The sequence below is a fragment of the Aquarana catesbeiana genome, linkage group LG06 (assembly GCF_042186555.1).
Source record: "Aquarana catesbeiana isolate 2022-GZ linkage group LG06, ASM4218655v1, whole genome shotgun sequence".
Lineage (NCBI taxonomy): Eukaryota > Metazoa > Chordata > Amphibia > Anura > Ranidae > Aquarana > Aquarana catesbeiana.
The window spans coordinates 260,605,701-260,632,783 of NC_133329.1; the positions used below are offsets into that span (position 1 = coordinate 260,605,701).

At 42.4% G+C, this 27,083-nt stretch overlaps 1 protein-coding gene across 1 annotated transcript in view; it reads left to right on the forward strand.

Moving 5' to 3' along the window:
• The window catches only part of LOC141146729 (aldehyde oxidase-like), a 433,392-nt gene that overhangs the window by 26,716 nt on the left and 379,593 nt on the right, over window positions 1–27,083 (forward strand). Inside the window, exon 2 of the mRNA XM_073633239.1 lies at window positions 20,187–20,244. Coding sequence (XP_073489340.1) covers window positions 20,187–20,244 — 58 coding nt within the window. The remainder of the gene's footprint in view (window positions 1–20,186; window positions 20,245–27,083) is intronic.

Consider the following 27,083-nt stretch of genomic DNA (forward strand, 5'->3'; position numbering starts at 1 on the left):
GCACCTTATCCCCATGTTGATGGAGACGAGGGCCTCATCCCCACAACCCTGGCCAAGTGGTTGTGGGGGTCTGCGGGTGGGGGGCTTATAGTAATCTAGAAGCCCCCTTTAACAAGGGGGGGGGCACAGATCCTCTATGTGAATGGGCATAGGGTACATTGTACCCCTACTCATTAACAAAAAAAGTGTCAAAAAGTAAAAACCACAAAAGACAGTTTGACAATTCCTTTATTAAAAAAAGTGTCCCACGATGTCCATCCATCTTCAATCATGCCGCCCGACAGACCCAAAAAATAGAAAAGAAATAGAAAAAAAAGCTCAGCTTTAATGGAAGGCTTCCCACCGACTGCTGTCTCTTGCCTGCAACAGCTGTTATAAAGTCAAGAGCGGAGCCACCCAGTGACGTAACCGAGAGACCCCGCCCCTTCTGCCATGTGCTGTCAGAGGGGGCGGGGTCATCCGGTTATGTCAGCGGGTGGCCCCGCCCTTGCCTATATAACAGCGGTCACAGCGAAAAGACAGCAGTTGGCGGGAGCCCTCCCATGGAGGCAGAGTATTTATTTATTTTTTCTATTTTTCGGGTCCATCGTGCGGCATGATTGATAATAGATGGACATCGCAGGACACTATTAAAAAAGAGAAAAAAAAGTGTTGCGCAATGTTCATCCATCGTCAATACAGCTGTTATATAGGCAAGTGCGGGGCCACTGATGTCAGAAGGGGTGGGGTCGCTTGGTTACATCACCAGGGGGGCCCTATCCTTGCCTATATAACAGCTGTCACAGCCAAGAGACAGCAGTTGGCAGGACGCTTCACATAGAGGCGGAGCTTTTTTTTTCTTTTCCAATTTTCCGGTCCATCGGGCGGTATGATTGAAGATGGATGGACATCGCAGAAAATCTTTTTTCTTTTTTAATAAAGGAATTGTCAAACCTGTCTTTTGTGGTTTTTACTTTTTGACACTTTTTAAATTGGTGAATGGGTAGGGGTACAATGTACCCGATACCCATTTACATGGAGGGGGGCCAGAAATTGGGGGCCCCCTTGTTAAAGGGTGCTTCCAGATTCCGATAAGCCATCCCACCCGCAGACCTCCACAACCAATGACCAGGGTTGTGGGGACGAGGCCCTTGTCCCCATCGACATGGGGACAAGGTGCTTTGGGGGGGCCCCCACGCCAATTTATTTTTTTACATTTTGATTTTCATCTATATTGCCAGGAGCAGGCAATACATTACAGACACTTTCAATTTTAAGTGACATTTTTTCCTTTTAGGCCACGTACATACGGGCAGACTTTTCCAGCGGACTTTCGACTAATTTTTTGCAGACTTCCGACGGACTTTTTAACAAACAGACTTGCCTACACACGATCACACCAAAGTCCGACGGATTCGTACGTGATGACGTACACCGGACTAAAATAAGGAAGTTGATAGCCAGTACCCAATAGCTGCCCTAGCGTCGGTTTTTGTCCATCGGACTAGCATACAGACGAGCGGATTTCTGGGTCCGGCGGAGTTACGACGTAAAGATTTGAAGCATGTTCCAAATCTAAAGTCCGTCAGATTTGCGACTGGAAAAGTCCACTGAGGGTCCGGTGAAGCCCACACATGATCGGATTGTTCGCCGGATTTGGTCCGTCGGCGTTCGTCGGACAAGTCCGGTCGAAAAGTCCGACCATGTGTACGCTGCATTAGAAATGTAATTTTGCTGCGGCACTGTAAAACACATCACACAGATTCACCACTTTAGAGGCAGACTAAAGGGACCCCCCAGGCACGATATTTGACCACTTAAGGACCGGAAGGATTTGCCCTCTTAATGACCAGGCCATTTTTTGAGATACGGCACTGCGTCGCTTTAACTGACAATTGCGTGGTCGTGCGACGTTGTACCCAAACAAAATGTCTTTTTTTCCCCCACAAATAGAGCTTTCTTTTGGTGGTATTTGATCACCTCTGCATGTGTTTATAGTGCAAAAAAAAATTTTGAAAAAAATAATTTTTTTTAAATTTTTGTTTCTAACTGTGGGTGCAGTGTAGTGACTGGAGGAGGAGACAGATCGCTATTCCTAATCACTAGGAACAGCAGATCTGTCTCCTTCCCTGACAGAACGAGGATCTGTCTGTTTACATTGACAGATCCGTTCTGCCTCTCTGGAGTGATCGCGGGTAGCCGGTGGACATTGCAGGCACCGGCCACATGCATCGGCTCCAGCGTCGCAGGGGCTGGCCACATGCATCGTTCCAGCGCCGCAGGCACTTGCGCGACCCCTAGTGGTCTTAAAGCGGCCGATGTACAATCACGGCAATTTGCCCAGGAGAGCTGGTCCTTAACTGGTTAAAGGAATATTTCATTTTTATTGTTTCACTTTTGTTTCTCTTTTTTTATTGTTGCATTATTAAAATCACTGCTCCTGAAAAAACTGTAGTTTTTAAAAACTTTTTTTTGCATTGATACGTGTCCCCTGGGACAGTACTTGGGTCCCCATACACTTTTTATGGCAATAACTTGCATATAAGCCTTTAAAATTGGCACTTTTGATTTTTCATGTTCGTGTCCCATAGACTTTTGATAAGGTTCGTATGTTCGCACAAATTTGATTTTAAGACCATGACATGTTGATATGGATGAAGCATTGTGAACAGACCAAGAAAAAAGAAAGGAGTGGTAAAGGGAGAGACTGTCAGGAAACAGGTAAAAGGTGAGAAGAACGAACAGGGAAGATGAGTTCCTGAGAATTAAGGGAGTCACTTTAAGATCAGAGCTGAGCTTATTAGTACTATAGGTCCATTAGACAGCGTTGGAAAATCTACTGGCAGAAAGTGAGGTTCATGGATCTCAAGTCTTTATAAATTTGGCAGTGGCAGAAGTATAGGTCGCTGAGGTGGACCATGCTGCAGGGGGCCCCCCTGTATACCTAGATAGGAGGCGCGACAAGGGCGGCTTAGACCGATCCTCAGCTGAACTGAAATTGGCACTGCAGAGAGCTCGTCACACTGATTTGACCTAAAGTGAAAGCACAGTGTGTGCTGTGCTTTTTGTCTCCCCCTACAGTGCAGTACACGGCAGGAAGAGGTAAGGTAAGGCACTGCCATTTTTTAAAAGGTTATCTGTATGTTTGTGTATGTATGTGTGTATATGTGTGTATGTGTGTGTTTTATATATGTGTGTGTATTTATGTGTGTGTGTGTGTATACAGTATGTGTGTGTGTGTTTAAATATGTGTATGTGTGTGTTTACATGTATGTATGCACATTTTATGTATGCGTGTTTAACCGGTTCTGGACCAGCTGCCGCAGTTATAATGCGGCAGGTTGGCCGGGCTGCGCGAAGTGTTGTAGCTATTCGTCGCATGCGCGCCCGGCTGGGGGGCGTGCGCACACCCCCCGCCGGCCGCGGTGATCGGATTAGATCCAGAACCGATCAGTCAATTAAATCTGGCCTGGACCTGGTGATCAGTCCTGGCGAATGAGATCCTTCCCCTGTCGTGTAACTGTAAACACTGACAGGGGAAGTGATGTCATCTCTCCTCGTTTCTTTTCCAGACCGAGGAGAGATAACATCTAATAGTAAGTGCACCAACACTACACTGACACCAGGCCATGTATTTCACCCCTGAACACCCCCCTAGTTAACCCCTTCACCACCTGTCACTGTGTCACCCAGTACAGCAGATTTTTTTTTGATTGCTGTACTGGTGTCATTAGTGACAAAAATCAGCATTAGGGTAATTAGCCTTAGGCCCAGATAGGTCTAGGGACCCCCCCAAAAAGGTTTAACCCCTTGATTACCCCCTGTCAATAGTGATCACTGTATAAGTGTCACGGGTGACGCAGTTTAGCTAGTTTATTTTTTTTTGGGGTCAGGGCACCCGCCGTATTTTACCCAATAGAAGTTTAACCCCCTGATCACCCGGCGGGTGATCAAAGTTAGGTTTTAGCGTCAGATAGGGTGCGCATTGCCCCAGGCAGCGTCAGATTAGTGGCAGTAGCGCTATCACTCACGCACGCACCATACACCACCTTTAGTAGTATAGTGTCTGAACTGATCAATATCTGATCTGATCAGATCTATACTAGTGTCCCCAGCAGTTTAGGGTTCCCAAAAACGCAGTGTTAGCAGGATCAGCCCAGATACCTGCTAGCACCTGCGTTTAGCCCTTCCACCCAGCCCACCCAGGTGCAGTATCAATCGATCACTGTCACTTACAGAATCATAAAACACATAACTGCAGTGTTCGCAGAGTCAGGCCTGATCCCTGTGAACGCTAACAGTTTTTTTTGCAGCATTTGAAGCAGTCGCTGACAGTCAGGTGCTTTTTTTCTTGTGAGTCTCACTAGTGTACCAGTAAATTTAGAGACCAAAATGTCAAATCGAAGGTACACTAGTGAAGAGGCCTACACGTTTCTGAGCATGACAGATAGTGAAGAGGAAGTCACTCATCTGTCAGATTCAGGCTCAGAATACGAACCTGTAGACAGCAGCGGCACCCTGACAGATAGCCCTGACGACGAAGTTGTGGTCCCTGCCAAGGTCAGGCGTACCAGACCCTGTTCTTCTTCTGCTGTCGTTGAGGTGCAAGAACCGCAGGTCCCTCGTATGGAGCAGAGAGCCAGTACTAGTGCCGCTCATCCTTCTGGTAAACTGGCAAGCACCAGCGGCCTAGTACATCCTGGTCGTACATCCAGAACTGCAGTCACACTTGGCGAGGCGAGTGGCGAGTCCCATAAGTGAAGTTCAAGCTGGCGAGGTGGCAAGCACCAGTAGTGTCCCGCTGCCACCAAGAAGAAGACAAACACAGGCCCGCCGAGCCCATAGTGCCCTTCTTGCTGCATTCGCCAATCCTAATTGGGAACCCACCACTTCTGCAGCACCCGTACTTCCCCCATTCACTGGCCAACCCAGAATTCAGGTGGAAACAGTTGATTTTACACCACTTGACAGTGAAAAACATGCTGTTTTTTACCGAAGATCTCTATAGATCTATTGTGGACCAAAGCAATTTGTATGCTGGTCAATTCATCGCCGCTAATCCCCAGCTGACCCTTGCCAGAGATTGGAAACCAATTACGGTTTCCGAATTTAAGACCTTTCTGGGCCTATCCCTCTTCAAGGGCATAACTAAAAGGAGTGAGTTGCGGTCATATTTGTCCACTGACCCAATTCACCATATGCCCATGTTCTCTGCTTCCATGACCAGGACACGATATGAGCAGATCTTGCGGTTCATGCACTTCAGCGACAATGAACTCTGTTGTCCTCGGGGTGACAAAATTCAAAATTCAAAATTCGGCCCCTGGTAAACCACTTCAACCAACGCTTTGCAGCCTTGTTTACTCCCGATCAAGTTGTCTGCGTTGATGAGTCCCTGATCAAGTTTTCTGGCCGCTTGTCTATCAAACAGTATCTTCCCAGCAAGCGTGCCAAATATGGGGTCAAGATGTATAAGCTCTGTGACAGGGCAACAGGCTATACATTTATTTTTATGGTTTACGAGGGAAAAGATAGTCACGTAGAACCGGAGAACTGCCCAGACTACATAGGGAGCGCTGGTAAGATAGTGTGGGACTTGGTTTCACCCTTATTCGGAAAGGGGTACCACTTGTACGTGGACAATTATTACACGAGCGTTCCACTTTTTAGTCACCTTTTTGATTATGGAATTGGCGCATATGGCACCATGCAATCTAATCGCCGGGGCTTCCCCCAACTGCTTGTAGAATCCCGACTTAGACGGGGGGAGAGAGCCTGCTTGAGGTGTAATAATTTGTTAGCAGCAGGGCTTTTTTTAAGGGGGAACTTGGTGGAACTCAGTTCCACCCCCTCTGGCTCAGACCCTTGGAGGGGGGCTGCTCATCACAATTGCTTGTAAACAAAGAAGTCAGGTTTCTGTGTTTAAAAGTGACAGCTCTGCACTCTGTGTGTAACCCCCCTGAACTCTGCACTTTGTATGAAATGCAATCCTGGTATTTAATGCCCCTTTAGGACCCTCCTACTGTTCGTGAAATATGACTGACCACACCCACTATTTGATGTGATTTGGAGGGTGTGTGTAGGGGTTCTGGGGGGTCATGGTTGAGTTCCAGCACCTATTGTTTGAGAAAAAAAGCCCTGGTTAGCGGTGAAGAGGAGGGATTCACGGCAGTTCAAATTCCTACGGCGACTGTTGTTGTGAAGAAACCCCTCTGTGTCCACGAATACAGCCTTAACATGGGAGGGGTGGACCTCAACGACCATTTGTTGGCGCCGTACCTAATTGCACATAAGGCCAACAGACGCTGTTACAAAAAAGTGTCTGTTTATTTATTTAAATTGGCTCTGCTGAATGCTTTTGTGCTTTACAAAGTTTCAGGATGGACAGGATCCTTCCTTAAATTCCAGGAAGAGATTGTCACAGCCCTTCTGTTTCCAGACGGTGCTTTGGCCCACCTTCCCAACGCAAATGCAGTGAGCCAGCTGCATGAGAGGCATTTTCCTTATGTCCTCCCTGGTACCCCTACCCAAAGAACACCCCAAAGAAGATGTTGTGTAAACGCGGATTTAGGCGTGACACCCACTTTTATTGTTCCTTCTGTCCTGACCAACCTGGTCTCTGCATTGGTGACAGTTTCAAACGCTACCACACACTAGTTGAGTATTAGCGTAGGATACAGCACCACACAGTCCTAGGCACACGTACACAGGCTCTCTACTGTCCGCTCTACTGTTCGCTCACTATTGTTCTATATCTATCGTTCTCTTTCTGTTTTATTTTTACTATGTTTTATTGCATTTGCTTTGCAGGTATGGTATGTTATACTGTAATGTTTGTTTTATTGTTAACCATCATTTGATAAGCAGGTACACCATTCAGCTGCAGCATGGGTTTATTTATCTTGACAGCAACAGCGTTTGCTTTCACGATACATAAAGCCGTGACTCCAGCGCTGTCAGAAGTGATTTCACCACCACAGTTAAAAAAAAAGAGCATATATGCCGAAGCATGGGGGCAGGGGTGGAGGAGTGATTTGCTCCAAACATTAGGAGCGGATTAGCCCAATGCTTTGGGATATATTTTTTTAGGCACAGATTGCAATGTTTTATTTTTACTATGTTTTATTGTATTTGCTTTGCAGGTATGGTAAGTCTTACTGTTATACTTTAATGTTACTTTGTTTTATTGTTAACCATCATTTGCTTAGCAGGTACACCATTCAGCTGTAGAAAGGATTTATTTATCTTGACAGCAACAGCGTTTGCTCCCACGATACATAAAGCCATGACTCCAGTGCTGTCGGAGGTGATTTCACCACCACAGTTAAAAAAAAAAAGCATATATGCCGAAGCATGGGGGCAGGGGTGGAGGAGCGATTTGCTCCTAACATTAGGGGCGGATTGCCCCCATGCTTCAGCATATATTTTTTTAGGCACAGATTGCAATGTTTTATTTTTACTATGTTTTATTGTATTTGCTTTGCAGGTATGGTAAGTCTTACTGTTATACTGTAATGTTACTTTGTTTTATTGTTAACCATCACTTGCTTAGCAGGTACACCATTCAGCTGCAGCACGGGTTTATTTATCTTGACAGCAACAGTGTTTGCTCTCACGATACGTAAAGCCGTGACTCCAGCGCTGTCAGAGGTGATTTCACCACCACAGTTAAAAAAAAAAATGGTGCATGTATGGGTGGATAAAGGGCGGTATTCTAACGGTGGGCATACCCACTGGTCAATCTCTTTTTTTCATTCAGCACACAGGCTGCATGAAAAAAAAGAACATTACAATGTATGCCCAACAAGGACCAGCAACGTACTGGTATGTTGCTGGACTTTGAGTGATTATACCAGAATGATGCCTGCAGGTTTAGGTATCATCTTGGTATCATTCTTTTCAGCCAGCATTCAACTTTCATGTAAAAGCAATCCTAGCGGCTAATTAGCCTCTAGACTGCTTTTACAAGCAGTGGGAGGGAATGTCCCCCCCTCCCACCGTCTTCCATGGTTTTCTCTGGCTCTCCTGTCCCAACAGGGGAACCCGAGAATGCAGCCGGTGATTCGGCCAGCTGACCATAGAGCTGATCAGAGACCAGAATGGCTCCAATCATCTCTATGGCCTAAGAAACCGGAAGCTACGAGCATTTCATGACTTAGATTTTGCCGAATGTAAACAGCGCCATTGGGAAATTAGCAAAGCATTTTATCACACAGATCTTGGTGTGGTCAGATGCTTTGAGGGCAGAGGAGAGATCTAGGGGCTAATAGACCCCAGTTTTTTTCAAAAGAGAGTACCTGTCACTACCTATTGCTTTTATAGAGGATATTTACATTCCCTGAGATAACAATAAAAATGATTTAAAAAAATGAAAGGAACAGTTTAAAAATATAATAAAAAAGCAAAATAAATAATAGTTTTAAAAAAAAGCAACCCTGCCCCCCTGTGCTCACACACAAAGGCACTAATTCGGGGTACTTTGTCGCAGTAAGTGGGCTTAGCACTATATGACCATGTAGTGTAACCAAACCCCAGTATTTTTGAATATGTTCAGGTGTTTTTAACTAGCCTTGCAGGATAAATGTCATTTTTGTATGTGTGTGCTGTAATCTGTTTTGTACGCGCAAAGGCAAACGCAAGCGTCGGTCTGGTGTAACAGCAATTGCACCATGCACGTAAGGTATCACCATGAAGGTCAGATCGAGGGCAGTAATTTTAGCAGTAGACCACCTCTGTAAATCTAAAATGGTAACCTGTAAAGGCTTTTAAAGGCTTTTAAAAATGTATGTAGTTTGTCGGCACTGCACGTTTGTGCGCAATTTTAAAGCATGTCATGTTTGGTATCCATTATGTACTCAGCATAAGATCATCTTTTTTATTTCATCAAACATTTGGGCAATATAGTGTGTTTTAGTGCATTCAAATTAAAAAAAGTGTTTTTTTCCAAAAAAATTGAGTTTGAAAAATCTCTGCGCAAATACTGTGTGAAAAAAAAAATTGCAACACCAACCATTTTAATCTGTAGGGCTCTTGCTTTAAAAAAAATATATAATGTTTGCGGGTTCAAAGTAAATTTTTTCACGTAAACAAAAAGTGTCAGAAAGGGCATTGTCTTCAAGTAGGTAGAAGAGTGGGTGATGTGTGACATAAGCTTCTAAATGTTGTGCATAAAATGGCAGGGCAGTTCAAACACCCCCCCCCCCAAATGACCCCTTTTTGGAAAGTAGACACCCCAAGCTATTTGCTGATAGGCATGTTGAGTCCATGGAAAATTTTATATTTTGCCACAAGTTTCGGGAAAATAACACTTTTTTTGCACAAAGTTGTCACTAAATGATATATTGTTCAAACGTGGCATGGTTATATGTGGAATTACACACCAAAATGCATCCTGCTGCTTCTCCTGAGTACGGGGATACCTCATGTGTGAGACTTTTTGGGAGCCTAGCCATGTACAGGACCCCGAAAACCAATCCTTCAGGATTTCTAAGGGTGTACATTTTTTATTTCACTCCTCACTACCTATCACAGTTTCGAAGGCCATAAAATGCAAAGATGGCACAAAACCCCCCCAAATGACCCCATTTTGGAAAGTAGACACCCCAAGCTATTTGATGAGAGGCATGTTAAGTCCATAGAATATTTTATATTTTGCCACAAGTTGCAGGAAAATCATGTTTTGTTTTGTTTTTGCACAAAGTTGTCACTAAATGATCTATTGCTCAAACATGCCATGGGCATGTGTGAAATTACACCCCAAAATACATTCTGCTGCTTCTCCTGAGTACAGGGATACCACATGTATGAGACTTTTTTGGAGCCTAGCGTGTACAGGACCCTGAAAACCAAGCACCGCCTTCAGGCTTTCTAAGGGCGTTAAATGGTGATTTCACTTCCTCACTACCTATCACAGTTTTGGAGGCCCTGAAATGTCAAGATAGCACAAACCCCCCCCAAATGACCCAATTTTGAAAACTAGACACTTCAAGCTTTTTACTGAGAGGCATGTTGTGTCCATGGAATATTTGATATTTTGCCACAAGTTTCAGGAAAATTAATTTTTTTTTTTTTTTACACACAGTTGTCACTAAATGATATGTTGTTCAAACATGGCATGGATAAGTGTGGAATTACACCCCAAAATACATTCTGCTGCTTCTCCTGTGTACAGGGATACCTCATGTGTGAGACTTTTTGGGAGCCTAGCCATGTACAGGACCCCAAAAACCAAGCACCGCCTTCAGGCTTTCTAAAGATGTAAAATTGTGATTTTACTCCTCACTACCTATCACAGTTACAGAGGCCCTGAAATGTCCAGATAGCATAACCCCCCCCCCAAATGAACCCATTTTGGAAAGTAGACACCCCAAGGTATTTGCTAAGAGGCATAGTGAGTATTTTGCAGATCTCATTTATTTTTGAAAATGAAGAAAGAAAAGAAAAATGTATTTTTTTTTCAATTTTCAAAACTTGTGAGATCTGCAAATTACACAACATGCCTCAGCAGATAGCTTGGGGTGTCTACTTTCCAAAATGGGGTCATTTGGGGGGCTTTTGTGCTATCTGGGCATTTCATGGCCCCTGAAACTGTGATAGGCATTGAGGAGTGAAATCAAAAATGTACGCCCTTAGAAAGCCTGAAGGCAGTGATTGGTTTTCGGGGTCCTGTACGCGGTTAGACTGACAAAAAGTTCCACACATGTGGTATCCCCATACTCAGGAGAAGCAGCAAAATGTATTTTGGGGTGTAATTCCACATATAACCATGCTATGTTTGAACAATATATAATTTAGTGACAACGTTGTGTAAAAAAAAAAATTGTAATTTTCCCGAAACTTGTGGCAAAATATAAAATATTCCATGGACTCAACATGTGAAAATAAAAAGTGTAGCGCTATAATGAAACACGTATATTATCTGAATTAAGACATCAGTATAAATTACTCGTGTGTAAAACGTAATTTCATCTAAATCAACAACACAAAACCACAATGAAACCATAAACAAAAAAAAGGCTTTGTAAGAATACCTGTGAGTGCTATAATATCAATTCTCTTAAAAAATGTGACGGTGTTTGAAGCAATCCACTGGAATCATAACTATAAATATTGTTTAAAGGAAGGAAAACTCCATTGTGAAACCGTGAAAAATATATAAATTCAAAACAAGCCTCTGGGATTAAAACAGTTCATCCAGATGAAAAAATGATCACAGGGCAATTATATCAATCTCACTGCCTTGTATACATATTCCCATCCAGAGTAATTCTTCTTATATTTAACCACAGGGAAAGTAAGTAAAATGCCCTTACCAGACGTGGTGGACTCACAAGCCGTTAGCGGTGAGTCGTATAAGCTTTCACCGTTTAAATGGTAGGGGTACAGCTGTCTCCAATCCTGAAGTAGGAGCTACGGGAGGCCTCACGACTTGCAGTCTTCAACACTGGGACCCGATCCTGCTCAAATGGAGGGCCGTATTCGGTTGTCCACTGGAGTCCTCTTCCGGAAATCGCTCCTTCAGCTTAGCCCATATATGATCGAAAAAAGAAAAAAGGCTTCCACATAGTGTAAAATCCAAATAACCGCAAATTTTATTGTTAAGGTTAAAATTTCCAATAAAAATTCAGGCTTTTAAAATTCGGTTCATATGAACAAAATAGAAGTTTAGCGCAGTGAATCTTATGGCTGTAGTCGCGTCACACACCCGACGCGTTTCGTCTACTAAGACTTCAACTGGGGTAAAGCTAAACTGCCATCTCCTGCGCTATTTATTTAGAAATACAAAAAACCTCCATTGGGGACACCTGTGTGGCGTGACTTCCGGGTATACGCGTCACGTGACTTCCTATCGGATCACGTGACTGATTTTAGACCAATCCTGGTAGGAGAAAAAGCTGAGGAACCAAGCCTCCATCTGGTTATCACATCCTCCCAATGGATGTTAAAGATAGAGATCACGTGACTCACGCGTCATCACGTCGCAGCGAGATGACGCGGTATATTATCAAAACTAAACCAAGCCTCTGTCCTGTTCTCTCCTCATACTGTTCTCGTAGTCTAGAGCATGTGACCACCACGTCATCCTCTGTCACCATGACAGCGCTCCAAAACACATCAGGAGAAAGGCAAATCATTGGGATACAGGATTAGGGAGGGCTTACAGCTCGTATAGTGCACATAGCGTTCCCCATGACACCGGAAATGACTAAATATCCAAAAATCAATTAGGTAAAACTTAATAAAAATATATAAAAAAATCCAAATAAAAAATAAAAAATATAGTTGTCATATCACACTCGTTCCCCTATGGTTACATATATAAATCCTATATAGGGAGAACAGGCACCTATAGTTTTATAAAGATTGGTATCAAACATTCCCTAACATAATATCACATCATACCATGTGGGGAACACAATATTGTCCAAAAGAACATAGTGCAATATAAATACAATCTATAACACTAATATATACGGAACTGTATTTAGGAGCACAAATACAATCCTTTACCAAGTTAAAAATGATGTTTAAAAGAAGAACGATACATCTCCAGAAAACTGTAATATAGTGGGTGTAATTCTCTACTCAAATTATTGCCCAGTACCCAACTTTGGGATGTAATTAAAGCAGGAATACAAAAAACACATACTTAACCACCTAGAGAATGATGTTAGGAAAATATGCCTACCAAAAATATTCCGAATGGAAAGTGTAACAGGGCGTTCTGGTCTATTAATCACCAGCTTTCTCAATTAGGAGACTATCTATGTATGAGATGAAGTGGATTAATTGGTTGACAGGGAGACCCAAAGCAAACTCTATGATTGATTTATGAACGCATTAATGTCCCACTCGATGTTTAGGCCATGGGGCGCATAACATTTTATCTGGTGTTTCCAGTCTGGAAACTCCTCTAATGTTGGATTCTCCCTTCCAATGTGGTACAAACTTACCTATAATTTGAAAAGTAGTACCCGTTGGGTTTTGATTATGATAAAGTGCATAGTGTTTGGGCACGCTGTGATTAGTGCACCCCTTTTTTATTGCCGTAATGTGTTCTTTTACCCTTATGGCAAAATTACGTATGGTCCGACCTATGTATTGTTTTTTACAGGAACAGGTGATAAGATAAACAATAAATTTAGCAAATTGCTTCATCCTATACTCTTTACCAGTAATTGTAGAACTGAATGTTTCCATTTTGCGTGCTTTACAGGCATTCTGTTTACATACTGTGCATCTACGATAAGGGAAAAACCCTTTCATGTTATGAAAAAAGATATTGTACTGGGAGGATCGATCACATTTGGTGCAATCTGGCCCCTTACCGATGGAGCGCCCCTAAAGATCGTGGCTGCTCTCTCCGGAAGCAAGGGGCCCAGAACGGGATCATTTCTCAATACTCTCCAATGCCTCCTAATAATCTCCTTAATTTGTATGTATTGGATGGACCACTTGTGTTTGGATTCAGTTGGTCCCTTGGGTTGTGTTGTCAGTAAAGATGTTTTCTCTATAAGAGCCACCTGTCGAATCTCCTCATTAATTTGGGAGGTATTGTAGCCCTTCTCACAAAACCTTGATTTTAGCATTTCTGCCTGCTGGAAATAGTCAGAAAGATGAGAGCAATTTCTTCTTATCCTCATTAGTTGGCTCCTGGGTATAGATTTTAACCATGCTGTATGATGACAACTATCCGTCGGAATATATCCATTACGGTCCATTGTTTTAAAAAAGGTTTTTGTTTCAAGATGGCCATTCATGGATGTGATCTCCAAATCCAGAAAGTGGATCTTGGACCGGCTGGCCTCATGGGTCAAATTAATACCCATTTGATTATCATTTAGAGTAGTCATGAATGATTCTAGAGACTCCATATTGCCTCTCCAGAGGAGGAGGATGTCGTCTATGTACCTCGCCCACGGAGCTAACTGTGGGGGGTCAAGAGCATAGACGACATCCTCCTCCCATTTGGCATTAAAAATGTTTGCCAGACTGGGGGCAAATTTTGCCCCCATGGCAACTCCCCTTATCTGCAGGTAGAATTGGTTGTCATACCAGAAATAATTAGAATTCATAGCGAACTCCAATAAATCCATTATAAATCTTTTCTGTGTTCGTGGGATATTTCTGTCTCTTGAAAGAAATAGTTCCACCGCTCCCAGGCCTAATTGCTGAGGTATGGATGTATACAAAGACGTAATGTCAGCGGTGACCAATATCAAATCATCACTATATGTGATCTGTTGTAGTTTTACTATAGTATCTCTGGTATCTTTCAAAAAGGAGGGAATGGTTTGAACTATCGGTTGAAGGAAAAAATCTATGTATTTCCCTATCCTCGATGTTATAGAATTAATACCGCTAATAATTGGGCGTCCTGGGGGTTGTGTCGCATTCTTATGTACCTTTGGCAGGTAATACATTATAGGAATCCGTGGTGCGACCGGAACTAGTTAGTTTTTTTCTTTCTTATCCAGGATGCCCAACTGGGAACCGGTATCTACCAAGTCTATTAATAGTCTCTTATATTCCAAGGTAGGATTTTTAGGGAGGCGGCGATATGTCTCTGAATCGCTCAGAATTCTGGTCATCTCACCATGGTGATCATTCTTATCAAGAATGACCACCCCACCTCCCTTATCCGTCGGGCGGATAACAAGATCTTTCCGCTCGCACAGAGATTTTAATCCAATTCTCAACCTAGGGTCATTGTATGTTCTTTTGTGTGGGAGATCCTCAAGATCCTTAAGTGCTGTAGGAACTGGGGGGTTAAATAATGGTGGATTACTCAACCCAGAATGCACAGTATGTGTAGTTATTTGTAAATGGGAAGGTCTACTCGGATTTGAAGCAATATATCTTTGCACATTTAGTTTTCGCACATATTTATGTATATCAATGAATGTGGAAAATTTTTTTAATTTCTTTGGGGGTACGAATTTCAGGCCTTTGTCAAGAACAACCTTTTCAGCTTCTGTAAAAGTTGCCTTACTAAGATTGAAGATGCCCTTATTTTCTATGATCGTTTTCTTTTTCCTGGCGCGCCGCCCCCCTCTGGTGCCACGTTTTGTTCTCCGTTGTGTTTGATATTTTCCATTTCCCTGTGAAAACCCTCCATATGTGAGGGTCTAGGCAACCGTTGATTATAATTGAATCGTGATCTCTCAGGATAATCGTTCTCTCTATCTCTATATGAGTATTGAGAATTATAGTTTCTATTCTGCTCCTCTCTCAATGAAAAAAATCTATTATGAGTATGCAGAGGTGTCCTTTGGGGGTAGGGTTGATGTTGGTAGTAATCATTATGACTCTCGTGTCTCCTACGGATTGAAGAGTCACGTGAGTTGTGTTCATAATGAGATGAGCGATCTTTAATCCTCTTACCTCTGCCTCTACCGTTTTTTCCTCTACCCCTATAATAAGGGGCCGGACTTCCATAATGGGGTATAGGTGTATAAGGACCATCTGCATACTGGGTGTTACGTTCAACCCTTCTAGGTGGAAGGGGGGCGGAAGATGCCCCCACAGATTCCGAATTAGATGAGGTTGTCACCTCCATCAAAGTCTGTGTAGCATCCACAGTACCCACTCCCTGTTCCTTATTTTGCCAACTAAAGACATTTCCCGTTATGTAATCATTGGTATCCCTACTGTATTTCTTCTGCTTCTTAATTTTTTGCTCCCGTTCTTCTTTTTCTAAGTGATTCTTTAAATTAGTAGAAAGATTAATGTATTCTGCGGAAGATTTATGTGGAAGTAATTTATCTCTGATTTCTTTGATTTCTTTATCGATCGTAGTTCTCCTTGCTCGCTTTCTGTCTAACAGGAATCTCAACAAAGAGATCCTTGCTTCATTAAAATAATGAAACCATGATTCTGTATCTACATCACCCTGTTGGGGATGGATGGTCCATCTTAGACCTCTTGGTACCATGCGATCTTTGGAATACTGTTCCAAAAATGCAATATCCCATTCTAAATGAACTTCCGAGACCATTAGGTTTTTAAGCCTTAGAAACAGGCCCCCTATCTCTGAATCTGTGTTCAGAACTGAAAACACACCCTCAGTGTTAAAAGTGCGATTAGTGCGATATTCAAATACATCCATATCCACTGTAGTAGAGCTGAAAGAGTTGAAAGTGTAGTGAGAGAAGGCTCCAGCAGTGGTGTCCAAAGAGCTAGTAAAATAAAAAAGAGAAACTGCTGCGCCAACTCAATGGTGTCAAGCTGCTAACACTGACAATTAGACAAATTGTGTATAAGACTGTGAAAATAAAAAGTGTAGCGCTATAATGAAACACGTATATTATCTGAATTAAGACATCAGTATAAATTACTCGTGTGTAAACCGTGATTTCATCTAAATTAACAACACAAAACCACAATGAAACCATAAACCAAAAAAAGGCTTTCTAAGAATACTTGTGAGTGCTATAATATCAATTCTCTTAAAAAATGTGACTGTGTTTGAAGCAATCCACTGGAATCATAACTATAAATATTGTTTAAAGGAAGGAAAACTCCATTGTGAAACCGTGAAAAATATATAAATTCAAAACAGGTCTCTGGGATTAAAACAGTTCATCCAGATGAAAAAATGATTGCAGGGCATCTATATCAATCTCAAACCCTTGGATACATATTCCCATCCAGGGTAATTCTTCTTATATTTAATCACAGGGAATGTAAGTAAAATGCCCTTACCAGACGTGGTGGACTCACAAGCCGTTAGCGGTGAGTCGTATAAGCTTTCACCGTTTAAACGGTAGGGGTACAGTTGTCTCCAATCCTGAAGTAGGAGCTACGGGAGGCCTCACGACTTGAAGTCTTCAACACTGGGACCCGATCCTGCTCAAATGGAGGGCCGTATTCGGTTGTCCACTGGAGTCCTCTTCCGGAAATCGCTCCTTCAGCTTAGCCCATATATGATCGAAAAAAGAAAAAAGGCTTCCACATAGTGTAAAATCCAAATGACCGCAAATTTTATTGTTAAGGTTAAAATTTCCAATAAAAATTCAGGCTTTTAAAATTCGGTTCATATGAACAAAATAGAAGTTTAGCGCAGTGAATCTGATGGCTGTAGTCGCGTCACATACCCAACGCGTTTCGTCTTCTAAGACTTCAACTGGGGTAAAGCTAAACTGCCATCTCCTGCGCTATTTATTTAGAAATACAAAAAACCTCCATTGGGGACACCTGTGCGGCGTGACTTCCGGGTATACGCATCACGTGACTTCCTATCGGATCACGTGACTGATTTTAGACCAATCCTGGTAGGAGAAAAAGCTGAGGAACCAAGCCTCCATCTGGTTATCACATCCTCCCAATGGATGTTAAAGATAGAGGTCACGTGACTCAAGCGTCATCATGCCGCATTCACCTTGGGAAAAAAGTGTCAATAAATAAAACACACTACACAGGTTTTAAAATTAATTTAGCTCTGGGGTTTTCTTCTGACTTCGGGGGTCTTCTTCTGACTTCGGGGGTCTTCTCCCTCTCTCCGGTGTCGTCTCCGCGCTCTCTGGTTCTTCTCCAGTGCCTTCTTCCTTCTGCCGGGTTCCTCTGCTATCTTCTGCTCTTTTGCCGCTCTTTTGCTAGCAGACGAGCCCGGACATCTGGCTCGTCTTCTTCCCTCTTCTCTTCCAGAGATGTTGACACAACGCTCTCTCCGGCTGTAATGCTGTCTGTGCGCTCTGCTATGACTTATATAGGCGGTGACTCTGCCCCCCTATGACATCACAGTCCCAGGATAGGATAACATGACCACGCCCCCTTATGACGCCCCCTTATGACCTCACAGTCCCAGCATGCCCTGGGGCTGTGATGTCATAGTGGGGCAGAGTCACCGCCTAAGTCATAGCAGAGCGCACAGACAGCATTACAGCCGGAGAGAGCGTTGTGTCAACATCTCTGGAAGAGAAGAGGGAAGAAGACGAGCCAGATGTCCGGGCTCCTCTGCTAGCAAAAGAGCAGCAAAAGAGCAGAAGATAGCAGAGGAGCCCGGCAGAAGGAAGAAGGCACCGGAGAAGAACCAGAGAGCGCGGAGATGACACCGGAGAGAGGGAGAAGACGCCGGAGAGACCCCCGAAGTCGGAAGAAGACCCTGGAGCTGCCTAATAAATTAATTTTAAAACCCGTGTAGTGTGTTTTATTTATTGACACTTTTTCACTATGTGAATGGGTAGGGGTACGCTGTACCCTATACTTATTCACATAGGGTGGGGGGCCGGGATCTGGGGGCCCCCTTATTAAAGGGGGCTCCCGGATTCCGATAAGCCCCCCGCCCGCAGACCCCGACAACCAATGGCCAGGGTTGTCGGGAAGAGGCCCTTGTCCTCATCAACATCGGGACAAGGTGCTTTGGGGTGGGGGGAGCCGCAGGTCGCCCCCTCCCCCAAAGCACCCATCCCCCATGTCGAGGGCATGCAGCCTGGTACGGCTCAGGAGGGGGGGCACTCGCTTGTCCGCACCCCCTTTCCTGACCGGCCGGGCTGCGTGCTCAGATAAGGGTCTGGTATGGATTTTAGGGGGGACCCCTATGCCGTTTTTTCGGGGTACAGGGTTCCCCTTAAAGTCCATACCAGACCTAAGGGTCTGGTATGCCCCCAGAGGGGAATTCCCTCTCGCGCTCGCCGCAGTAGGAAAGTGTGTTTTTCCTATTGCAGCCAGCGCAAGATGTACAGTACCCTGTTGCCGAGAACCAGTGCGCTGCCGCGTACTGTAGTTTGTACAAAAGTCCTATGCTTTTGTGTTCACACGATCGGACTTTGCTCCATCGGACTTTTGTTGCCGGAAAGTTTGTCCATTCGCACAGCCAACAAAAGTCCAATGGAAACAGAAAAAGTTTGTCCGATGGAGCGTACACACGGTCGGATGTTGCTCCAAAACAGCTAATTTGCATGTTTGTTTTGAAAAAGTCCGATCGTGTGTACGGGCCTTAAGTTTAGTTTCTAGGATCACACGTCTCTCTATGAATAAAACAGGATGGGCTCTAGAATAACAATGCCCAGTTCTCTTTCAAAGTCAGTAACATTCTGATCCATGTGGTGTCCATTGTTAAGCGTGAATCCTGAAGAAGTTATTAACAGCGAAATGCGTTGATTCCATATGCTTAAAATATCTAAGACTGACTGTCTAACGCTGTATTGGTTTTATATTTTACTTTAATGGCACTTCATCTTTTTAATGTGATATAATAAAATGATGCTTATACCATTTTGAAGGTTCAATTCCTCCTCATTTGTTGGCACAATTAAAGTCCCTTACCCTGTGGTTGTTGAGGTCCCCTCCTTTTTAGGATGTGGCCCTCCCTCTAACAGGTTTGTACTCTAAATAGTATGTTGTGTTTGCATGCCGCTTTGATCAAAATACTGGCCATGTGCTTGACGAGGCATGAACCCTACTTGACCTGTGTGAATCAATTGTCCAATACCTGCATTCAGTCTGGTGGTCCAAATTTTTCTTAACAAGTTAACATTTTACATTAAGTAGCGAAATAAGATATTTTGTCCAATTGTTTGTCATCTCTGTTCAGTTTCAGAATCATACACACCTTTGCCAAGATGAATTCCTGGTAAAAGCAGTGGTTCTCTCTGAAATAAATAAAGGCTTCTGTCCACATAAGGACAAGGAGTTCATATGTTACATATTACATATTACATATTTTTTGTAATAGGGGACTGTAAAGCCATCGGAGACAGGACATTTATTGGCTGTCGACTTTGGTCAATTCTATCAGCAGCTCCCATGGCTTCCTGAAAAGTATCCTAAATTTGTGAGAGTGGCACACAGAGGAGCATATCATTGCCTAGCGATGAAGAAAGAAAGTTGATGGGGTCATAAAGATCTGAGAGGTTCCGTGCAAATTCGGAAACTATCTTCGATAGATTACTAGTCAATTTTTTGGGGCGGGATCAAGTTTTCAAATTTGAACCAGAAGAGTATCTTTATTGCCTTTCAGATAAAACGTATGCCTAAGTTACTTATTGACTTTATCAACAAGTACAAGGTTAAGATTAGGCTTAGCTCGCTCCAGTTCCATTTTATTGTGTGTAATGGGGTTGCTCCTAAAGATGCTCACTTAGACAATTTTTCTGTGTGTTTGTGTCACAAGTTTTTTCCAGAGCAAGAAATTTCCACTAAGACCTTTTTGTGCACAAGTCAACAATACTCCTGTCTAACATTTAACCTCCATTTCTGCACCACAGATAACTGAACAGAATGCAGACACGGAGGAAATGTTGCTGCCCTACCTGAGAAGAAAACGTATCCTTGTGTCCTTACAGTGGTAATTCAAAAACCACAATAAACAACATCCCGGTGTCGATCCAATATCAATTTGACCTATATGTCAATATGATTGTGCTGACTTTCTCGTGCTGTTGCTTCATTTTGAGATGAGCACAAATCACAGGGTTTGTAAATGCTGGCCTGGCACTACATGTTGAATCCTGTGATGAAAGTGCTACGTGGTATATATGAGCTTCTGGAATTAGAGCTTAATGGAAGACTATAAAATATCATCTCTTCCTTAAAGCAGAGTTCCAAGCTAAAATGCATAAAGGTCTTAAACAGAGCACCCCACATCCCCTCGTTTTTGGATATATTCAGGGAAGTCATTTCCGCAATTGCATAGACAAGCACCCCCACCCTCCGCCCGCCTTCTGGGACCCGTGTAAGTCCCAGAAGATGATGGGACCATTCAGAAAGCACAACTTGCACATGCGCAGTAGAAAACAGGCTTCACTGCCGGTTGCCCTTACTTGCAATGCCTGCACCCGAAGCTGATGGACGAATTAGCCTGGGGTGCCGACATCGTGGGATCCCAGGTAAGTGTCCCTATATTAAAAGTTAGCAGCTACAGTATTTGTAGACTTTTAAATGTTTAATTTTTTTATACAGGCTAGAACTCCGCTTTAAACACACTGTGTGTATGTAGGGGGGGGGTTATACATTCCCAAAAATCTTCTTCCCTGGGTCCAGTCTGGAACTGTTCCTGCTGTGAAATGAAATGAAAACATTTCAAGCTTCCGGAGGCATCTTACTAACGGCTATATTAGCCACCTTATCTTTTTGTTCCAAATTTTCACTTTATTTCACAGGAAAGTGTTGATAGCTAGTCCAAGTGCAGATCAGGGGTTAGGTGATTAGTGTGTTCATTTTATACTAATAGGGACATAATTACAGATTACATAGCAAATCTTTGGTGGGACCCGCTGGTGACTTTCCTGCTTTCATTGATCTTAAAATAAAATATCTAAATCAAGGACATGTAGGACATTCAATTATAAATTATGCCAGGGTATGTAAACTTGTGTGTGTGTGTGTGTGTGTGTGTGTGTGTATGTATGTATATACAGTATGTGTGTATATATATGTATGTATATGCATATACACCTGTATATATATATATACACACACACACACACATATATATATATATATATATATATATATATATATATATATATATATATATATATATATATATATATATATATATATATGTGTGTGTATATATATATATATATATATATATATATATATATATATGTGTGTGTGTGTGTATATGTAATATATATATATATATATTACAGTATCTCACAAGTGAGTACACCCCTCACATTTTTCTAAATATTTTATTATCTTTTCATGTGCCAGCACTGAAGAAATGACACTTTGTTACAATGTAAAGTAGTGAGTGTACAGCTTGTATAACAGTGTAAATTTGCTGTCCCCTGAAAAAAACTCAATACACACCCATTATTGTCTAAACCGCTGACAACAAAAGTGAGTACACCCCTAAGTGAAAATGTCCAAATTGGGCCCAATTAGCCATTTTCCCTCCCTGGTGCCATGTGACTCGTTAGTGTTACAAGGTCTCAGGTGTGAATTGGGAACAGGTGTGTTAAATTCGGTGTTATCGCTCTCACTCTCTCATACTGGTCACTGGAAGTTCAACATGGCACCTCATGACAAAGAATAATTGTTGCCCTACATAAAGATGGCCTAGGCCAGTGATGGCAAACCTTGGTACTCCAGATGTTTTGGAACTATTTTTCCCATGATGCTCATGCACTCTGCAGTGTAGTGGAGCATCGTGGGAAATGTAGTTTCAAAACATCTGGAGTGCCAAGGTTAACCATCACTGGCCTAGGCTATAAGAAGATTGCCAAGACCCTGAAACTGAGCTGCAGCACGGTTGCCAAGACCATACAGTGGTTTAACAGGACAGGTTCCACTCAGAATAGGCCTTCCCAGGGTCGACCAAAGAAGTTGAGTGCACATGCTAAGCATGCCGAGGTTGTCTTTGGGGAAAAAGACGTGTGAGTGCTGCCAGCATTGCTGCAGTGGTTGAAGGGGTGGGGGCTCAGCCTGTCAGTGCTCAGACCATACGCCGCTTACTGCATCAAATTGGTCTGAATGGCTGTCATCCCAGAAGGAAGCCTCTTCTAAAGATGATACACAAGAAAGCCCGCAAACAGTTTGCTGAAGACAAGCAGACTAAGGACATAGATTACTGGAACCATGTCCAGTGGTCTGATGAGACCAAGATAAACTTATTTGGTTCAGATGGTGTCAAGCGTGTGTGGCGGCAACCAGGTGAGGTGTACAAAGATAAGTGTGTCTTGCATACAGTCAAGCATGGTGGTGGGAGTGTCATGGTCTGGGGCTGCATGAGTGCTGCCAGAACTGGGGAGCTACAGTTCATTGAGGGAACCATGAATGCCAACATGTACTGTGAGATACTGAAGCAGAGCATGATCCCCTCAGAGACTGGGGCGCAGGGCAGTATTGCAACATAACGACCCCAAACACACCTCCAAGACGACCACTGCCTTGCTAAAGAAGTTGAGGGTGAAGGTGATGGACTGGCCAAGCATGTCTCCAGACCTAAACCCTATTGAGCATCTGTGGGGCATCCTCAAATGGAAGGTGGAGGAGAGCAAGGTCTCTAACATCCACCAGCTCTGTGATGTCGTCATGGAGGAGTGGAAGAGGACTCAAGTGGCAACCTGTGAAGCTTTGGTGAACTACATGCCCAGGAGGGTTAAGGCAGTGCTGTAAAATAACGGTGGCACATATAATGTTGACACTTTGGGCCCAATTTGGACATTTTCCCTTAGGGGTGTACTCACGTTTGTTGCCAGCGGTTTAGACATTCATGGCTGTGTGTTGAGTTATTTTGAGGGGACAGCAAATTCACACTGTTATACAAACTGTACACTCAATACTTTACATTGTAGCAAAGTGTCATATCTACAGTGTTGTCACATGAAAAGATATAATAAAATATTTACAAAAATGTGAGGGGTGTACTCACTTTTGTCAGATACTGTACATCTTGCTTCTGTTCTTCCCACATCAGGGGTGTATCAGTGCAGTAAAGGCCATATGTGCTTCTCAGTTTCTTTTCACAGTTCTAAGCTGTATAGGTGCTTGTTCCTGAATGCTCAACTACGCGCTTCTATATAAGCAAAAAAGCACAGGTTGCCTCATTGTAGTTCATTATAGGTGTGTTTGGTGGTGTTGGATGTAGTGAATACAATTACTGATATCAAATGAAAGGCCCGACGTGTTTTAAGGTTACTAGGCATCCCTTTCTAAGGGCTCTTAACCTAAGAATGGTTTAAAAGCTGGTGAACTTGGATGAATAAAAGCTTGAATGTTTTTGTCTACAAAGTGCCTGTTCAGACCACTGGTTTGGTATCAATATCAGGTATCGTCATCACTGTATATCATGCTACTAAAATGTTTAATGTTGTTTTTAGACACAGTTTTTGTATATTTAACGCAGCTTGCCAATAGCTGTTAAAAGTGGCAGGAGGTGCTTTAATATATGGGGGGGCAGCAAACTAACACCAAACCCCCCCAGAGACGGCAGTGGGAATGCACCGATTGACCCACCCACGGGAGATGCATGGGACTGCGGAGATCAGGGCAGGAGTCCTAAGACTCCCTGGCCAATCGGGTCACAGGAGCTGCTTCCTGATTGGCAGGGAGGAGAATCAGGAAGACAATATTGAATATTCGCTATTGTCACACACTGCCCCGAGCCCACCCTTTTTTTAAGCCAATTAGTGCCTCAGGCTCTAATCACGTGCTTAAAAAAAAAAACGCATTTGGAATACATGCATCCGGCGCCCTGCATGTAGATTGGGTCCCGGTGCATGAATTAGGGGGGCGGCAACCCTATGCCCCTTATGGACAGGCCTCCACTGGCTGTTACATTTAATTGTATCTCACAGTGAACATTAAAAAAATTTATGCACAGAACCCCATTGAGAGAAATGCACAGGCGAGGGAAGGTATACACACCACATTAGGAAATGGATCAACATTTAACCCTAAGATTGCTGATAACAAGTGTGTGGATATGTTTAAGAAACTGGAAATAGAACAATTACCGATAAAAAGGGTACTGTATGAGTCGCAGGATATCAGAAAAGGCATCAAATCGTTAGAAGCCAGGAAAGATGTTGTGATCTGCCCCGGTGGATAAAGGAGTGGGGGGGGGGGCTATTGTATTATTGTAATTTTGTTAAAAGCGCGGTATATACAAGAAATGGCTAGGATATTGGGAAACAGGGACATGTACAACGTTTTTTAGTTACTAATCCCACAAAGTCCTATAAAGACTTGGAAAAATTAAATTTAGAGCTAAAAATGAAAATGAATTCTAAACAAAAGGGAAGAGCAGTATTTAGTACCTTCAACATGTAGGGTATCCCATAATATACCATGTACCAAAAGTTCATAAAGACAAAATAAATGCCCCAGGTAGACCCATTATAAACAGGATCAATTCATTAACAGCCCGATTGGGAGAGTATATAAATTTCTATTTGCAACTCTTGGTGCGAGACGCACAAGCTTTTCTTAAAGACAAAACACATTTTGCTGCTACTACAGGAGTTTGAGGCTGGAGAGGATACAGTGATGGTGATGGCAGATGTCGAATCCCTGTATACAAAAATAAATTAAAAGCGCGATGAAGGCTGTAAAATGAGCATTAAATAAAAAAGTAATCTCCGCACCAAACAGAAAATTTATACTCAAATGTTTGGAGTTTTGCTTAAGCCACAGCTATTTTTGATATGAAAATTTTTATTTACAGGCAGCAGCTGTGGCGATGGGTGCTAAATTCACGCTAAGTGAGGCTAACCTAAACATGGCAAAAATGGGAGGGAGGAGGAGAGTGTACTGTGCCATCCCCAACCACAATTAAAATGATATAGAAGATGTATTGACAATCTTATTATATTGTGGAATGGTGATGCAGAAGCATTGGAGACACTCCTATTAAACATGAACATTATGATAAATATTAAACGTACATGGGAAATAAGTAAGCAACATATACACCTTTTTTAGATCTGGAAATAGTTAACACCCAAGGAATACAAACTAGAACATACATATCCTGTAACACGAAAGGGTTTATTTATGCCATCGAATGTCACTGTAACCTTATTTACATTGGCAGAACAGATAGATTCTTATAGGAAAGATTAAAAGAACATATCCTAAACTGATATTGTATACATGATAAACATTGTTTATCTGTACATTTTCGGCATGTGCATAATAAAGACTGTAGAGGATTAAAATTTTGGGGATTGAGGCTCCTAAAAATCACTGGAGAGAACCATTTTGTATTGTATTGATACTTTATTTACTCATTATGTACTTTTTTTTTTAGTATTTTTAATCCTTTTTTTATAATTAATATTTCACATCGTAACATCACAATGTCAAAGAGGAGGTTAACAAATACATACATACATTATATATACATTCTATTACTATCTTTATCTCCAAGAGATGAATGGTTGGACTCTCCAGGTCTAAGGCCTCATGCTTTATTTGGATTTTTGCATCCCTCTGCATCAACTGTGGATATAGGATTGTGTGTATGTGTGTGTGTATAGGATTGTATCCTTCCACACCCCCCCCCCCCCTTCTATTGGTTGAACTTGATGGGCTTGTGTCCAGACTAGCTATGTAACTATAACTACAATCTGCAAGATATCATTTGCATTAAGTCACTGTCTGCGCTTTTGTGCCTTTTCAGATTAATGTGCTTTACAAAACAAAATTATGTACATACAATTGTAGGGAAAATACAAGACATACAAAGTATTACAAAATATGCATACAGTATACACATGCACAAGCTATCTATCCATCCTAACAAATGGTCATGGACAATATATGCAATAGGGATAACTAAACAGTTACTTAACCTGGGTTGTAGATTTAGGGTCATCCCCAGATGAAGTTCCTGGTTTCAGTCTTATATGATGGAGTCTTCCAGACTGCTCCTTGCTTCTCCAAGTCCTTTGTTCCCTCCTCCTACTTCCTGCTAACATCACTTTCTGTTCCATGAGCTCAATTAAACCAGATAGTTTAAATAGCATATGAATATAGGAAGTCCAGCTTATGAAAACAATACATTGTAGCTAAAACATGTTTCATACACTATATTTGTTATAAAAAAATCAATGGCCTTCAAAACACTGTCTACCAACTCTGAGATTTGTGAGTTATAGCTATCTCACCACAAATAGGTCAGTTATAGGGATCACACTTGCAATGTTTAGATTGGGGAGACTGAATAACATCTGTGTGGGTACAGTTGCGTGTCCCCCAAACTCATACTGTCTGTATTGGGGGACACTCACCTGAAGTCACCTGATGTTAAAGAATATGTAAACCCAACATTTCATATTTCTGATATGTGCCTGCTGTACCATACACATACCTCCCAACATTTTGAGATGGAAATGAGGGCCACCTACTAGCAAATGTATGTAGGCATAGGACATGCCCCCTACCACACCCCTACCACACCCTCTTAAAGGAGAATTAACCAAAAAAAATGTTTAGTCCACAAGGGACTTTTTTTACCACTACTGTTCCCTAAGATTGGCTTTTAAAATTTACAAATGCAGCAATTTATAATCTGGATGAAAGGTTTAGCACTGGGAAACACTTTTTGAAAGATAAAAAGTGCATTTTATATACAACTATATAGATCAGACCAAAATGAGGGACAAATGAGGGGGAAAGAGGGACAGAGGGACATTGCTCGAAATCAGGGA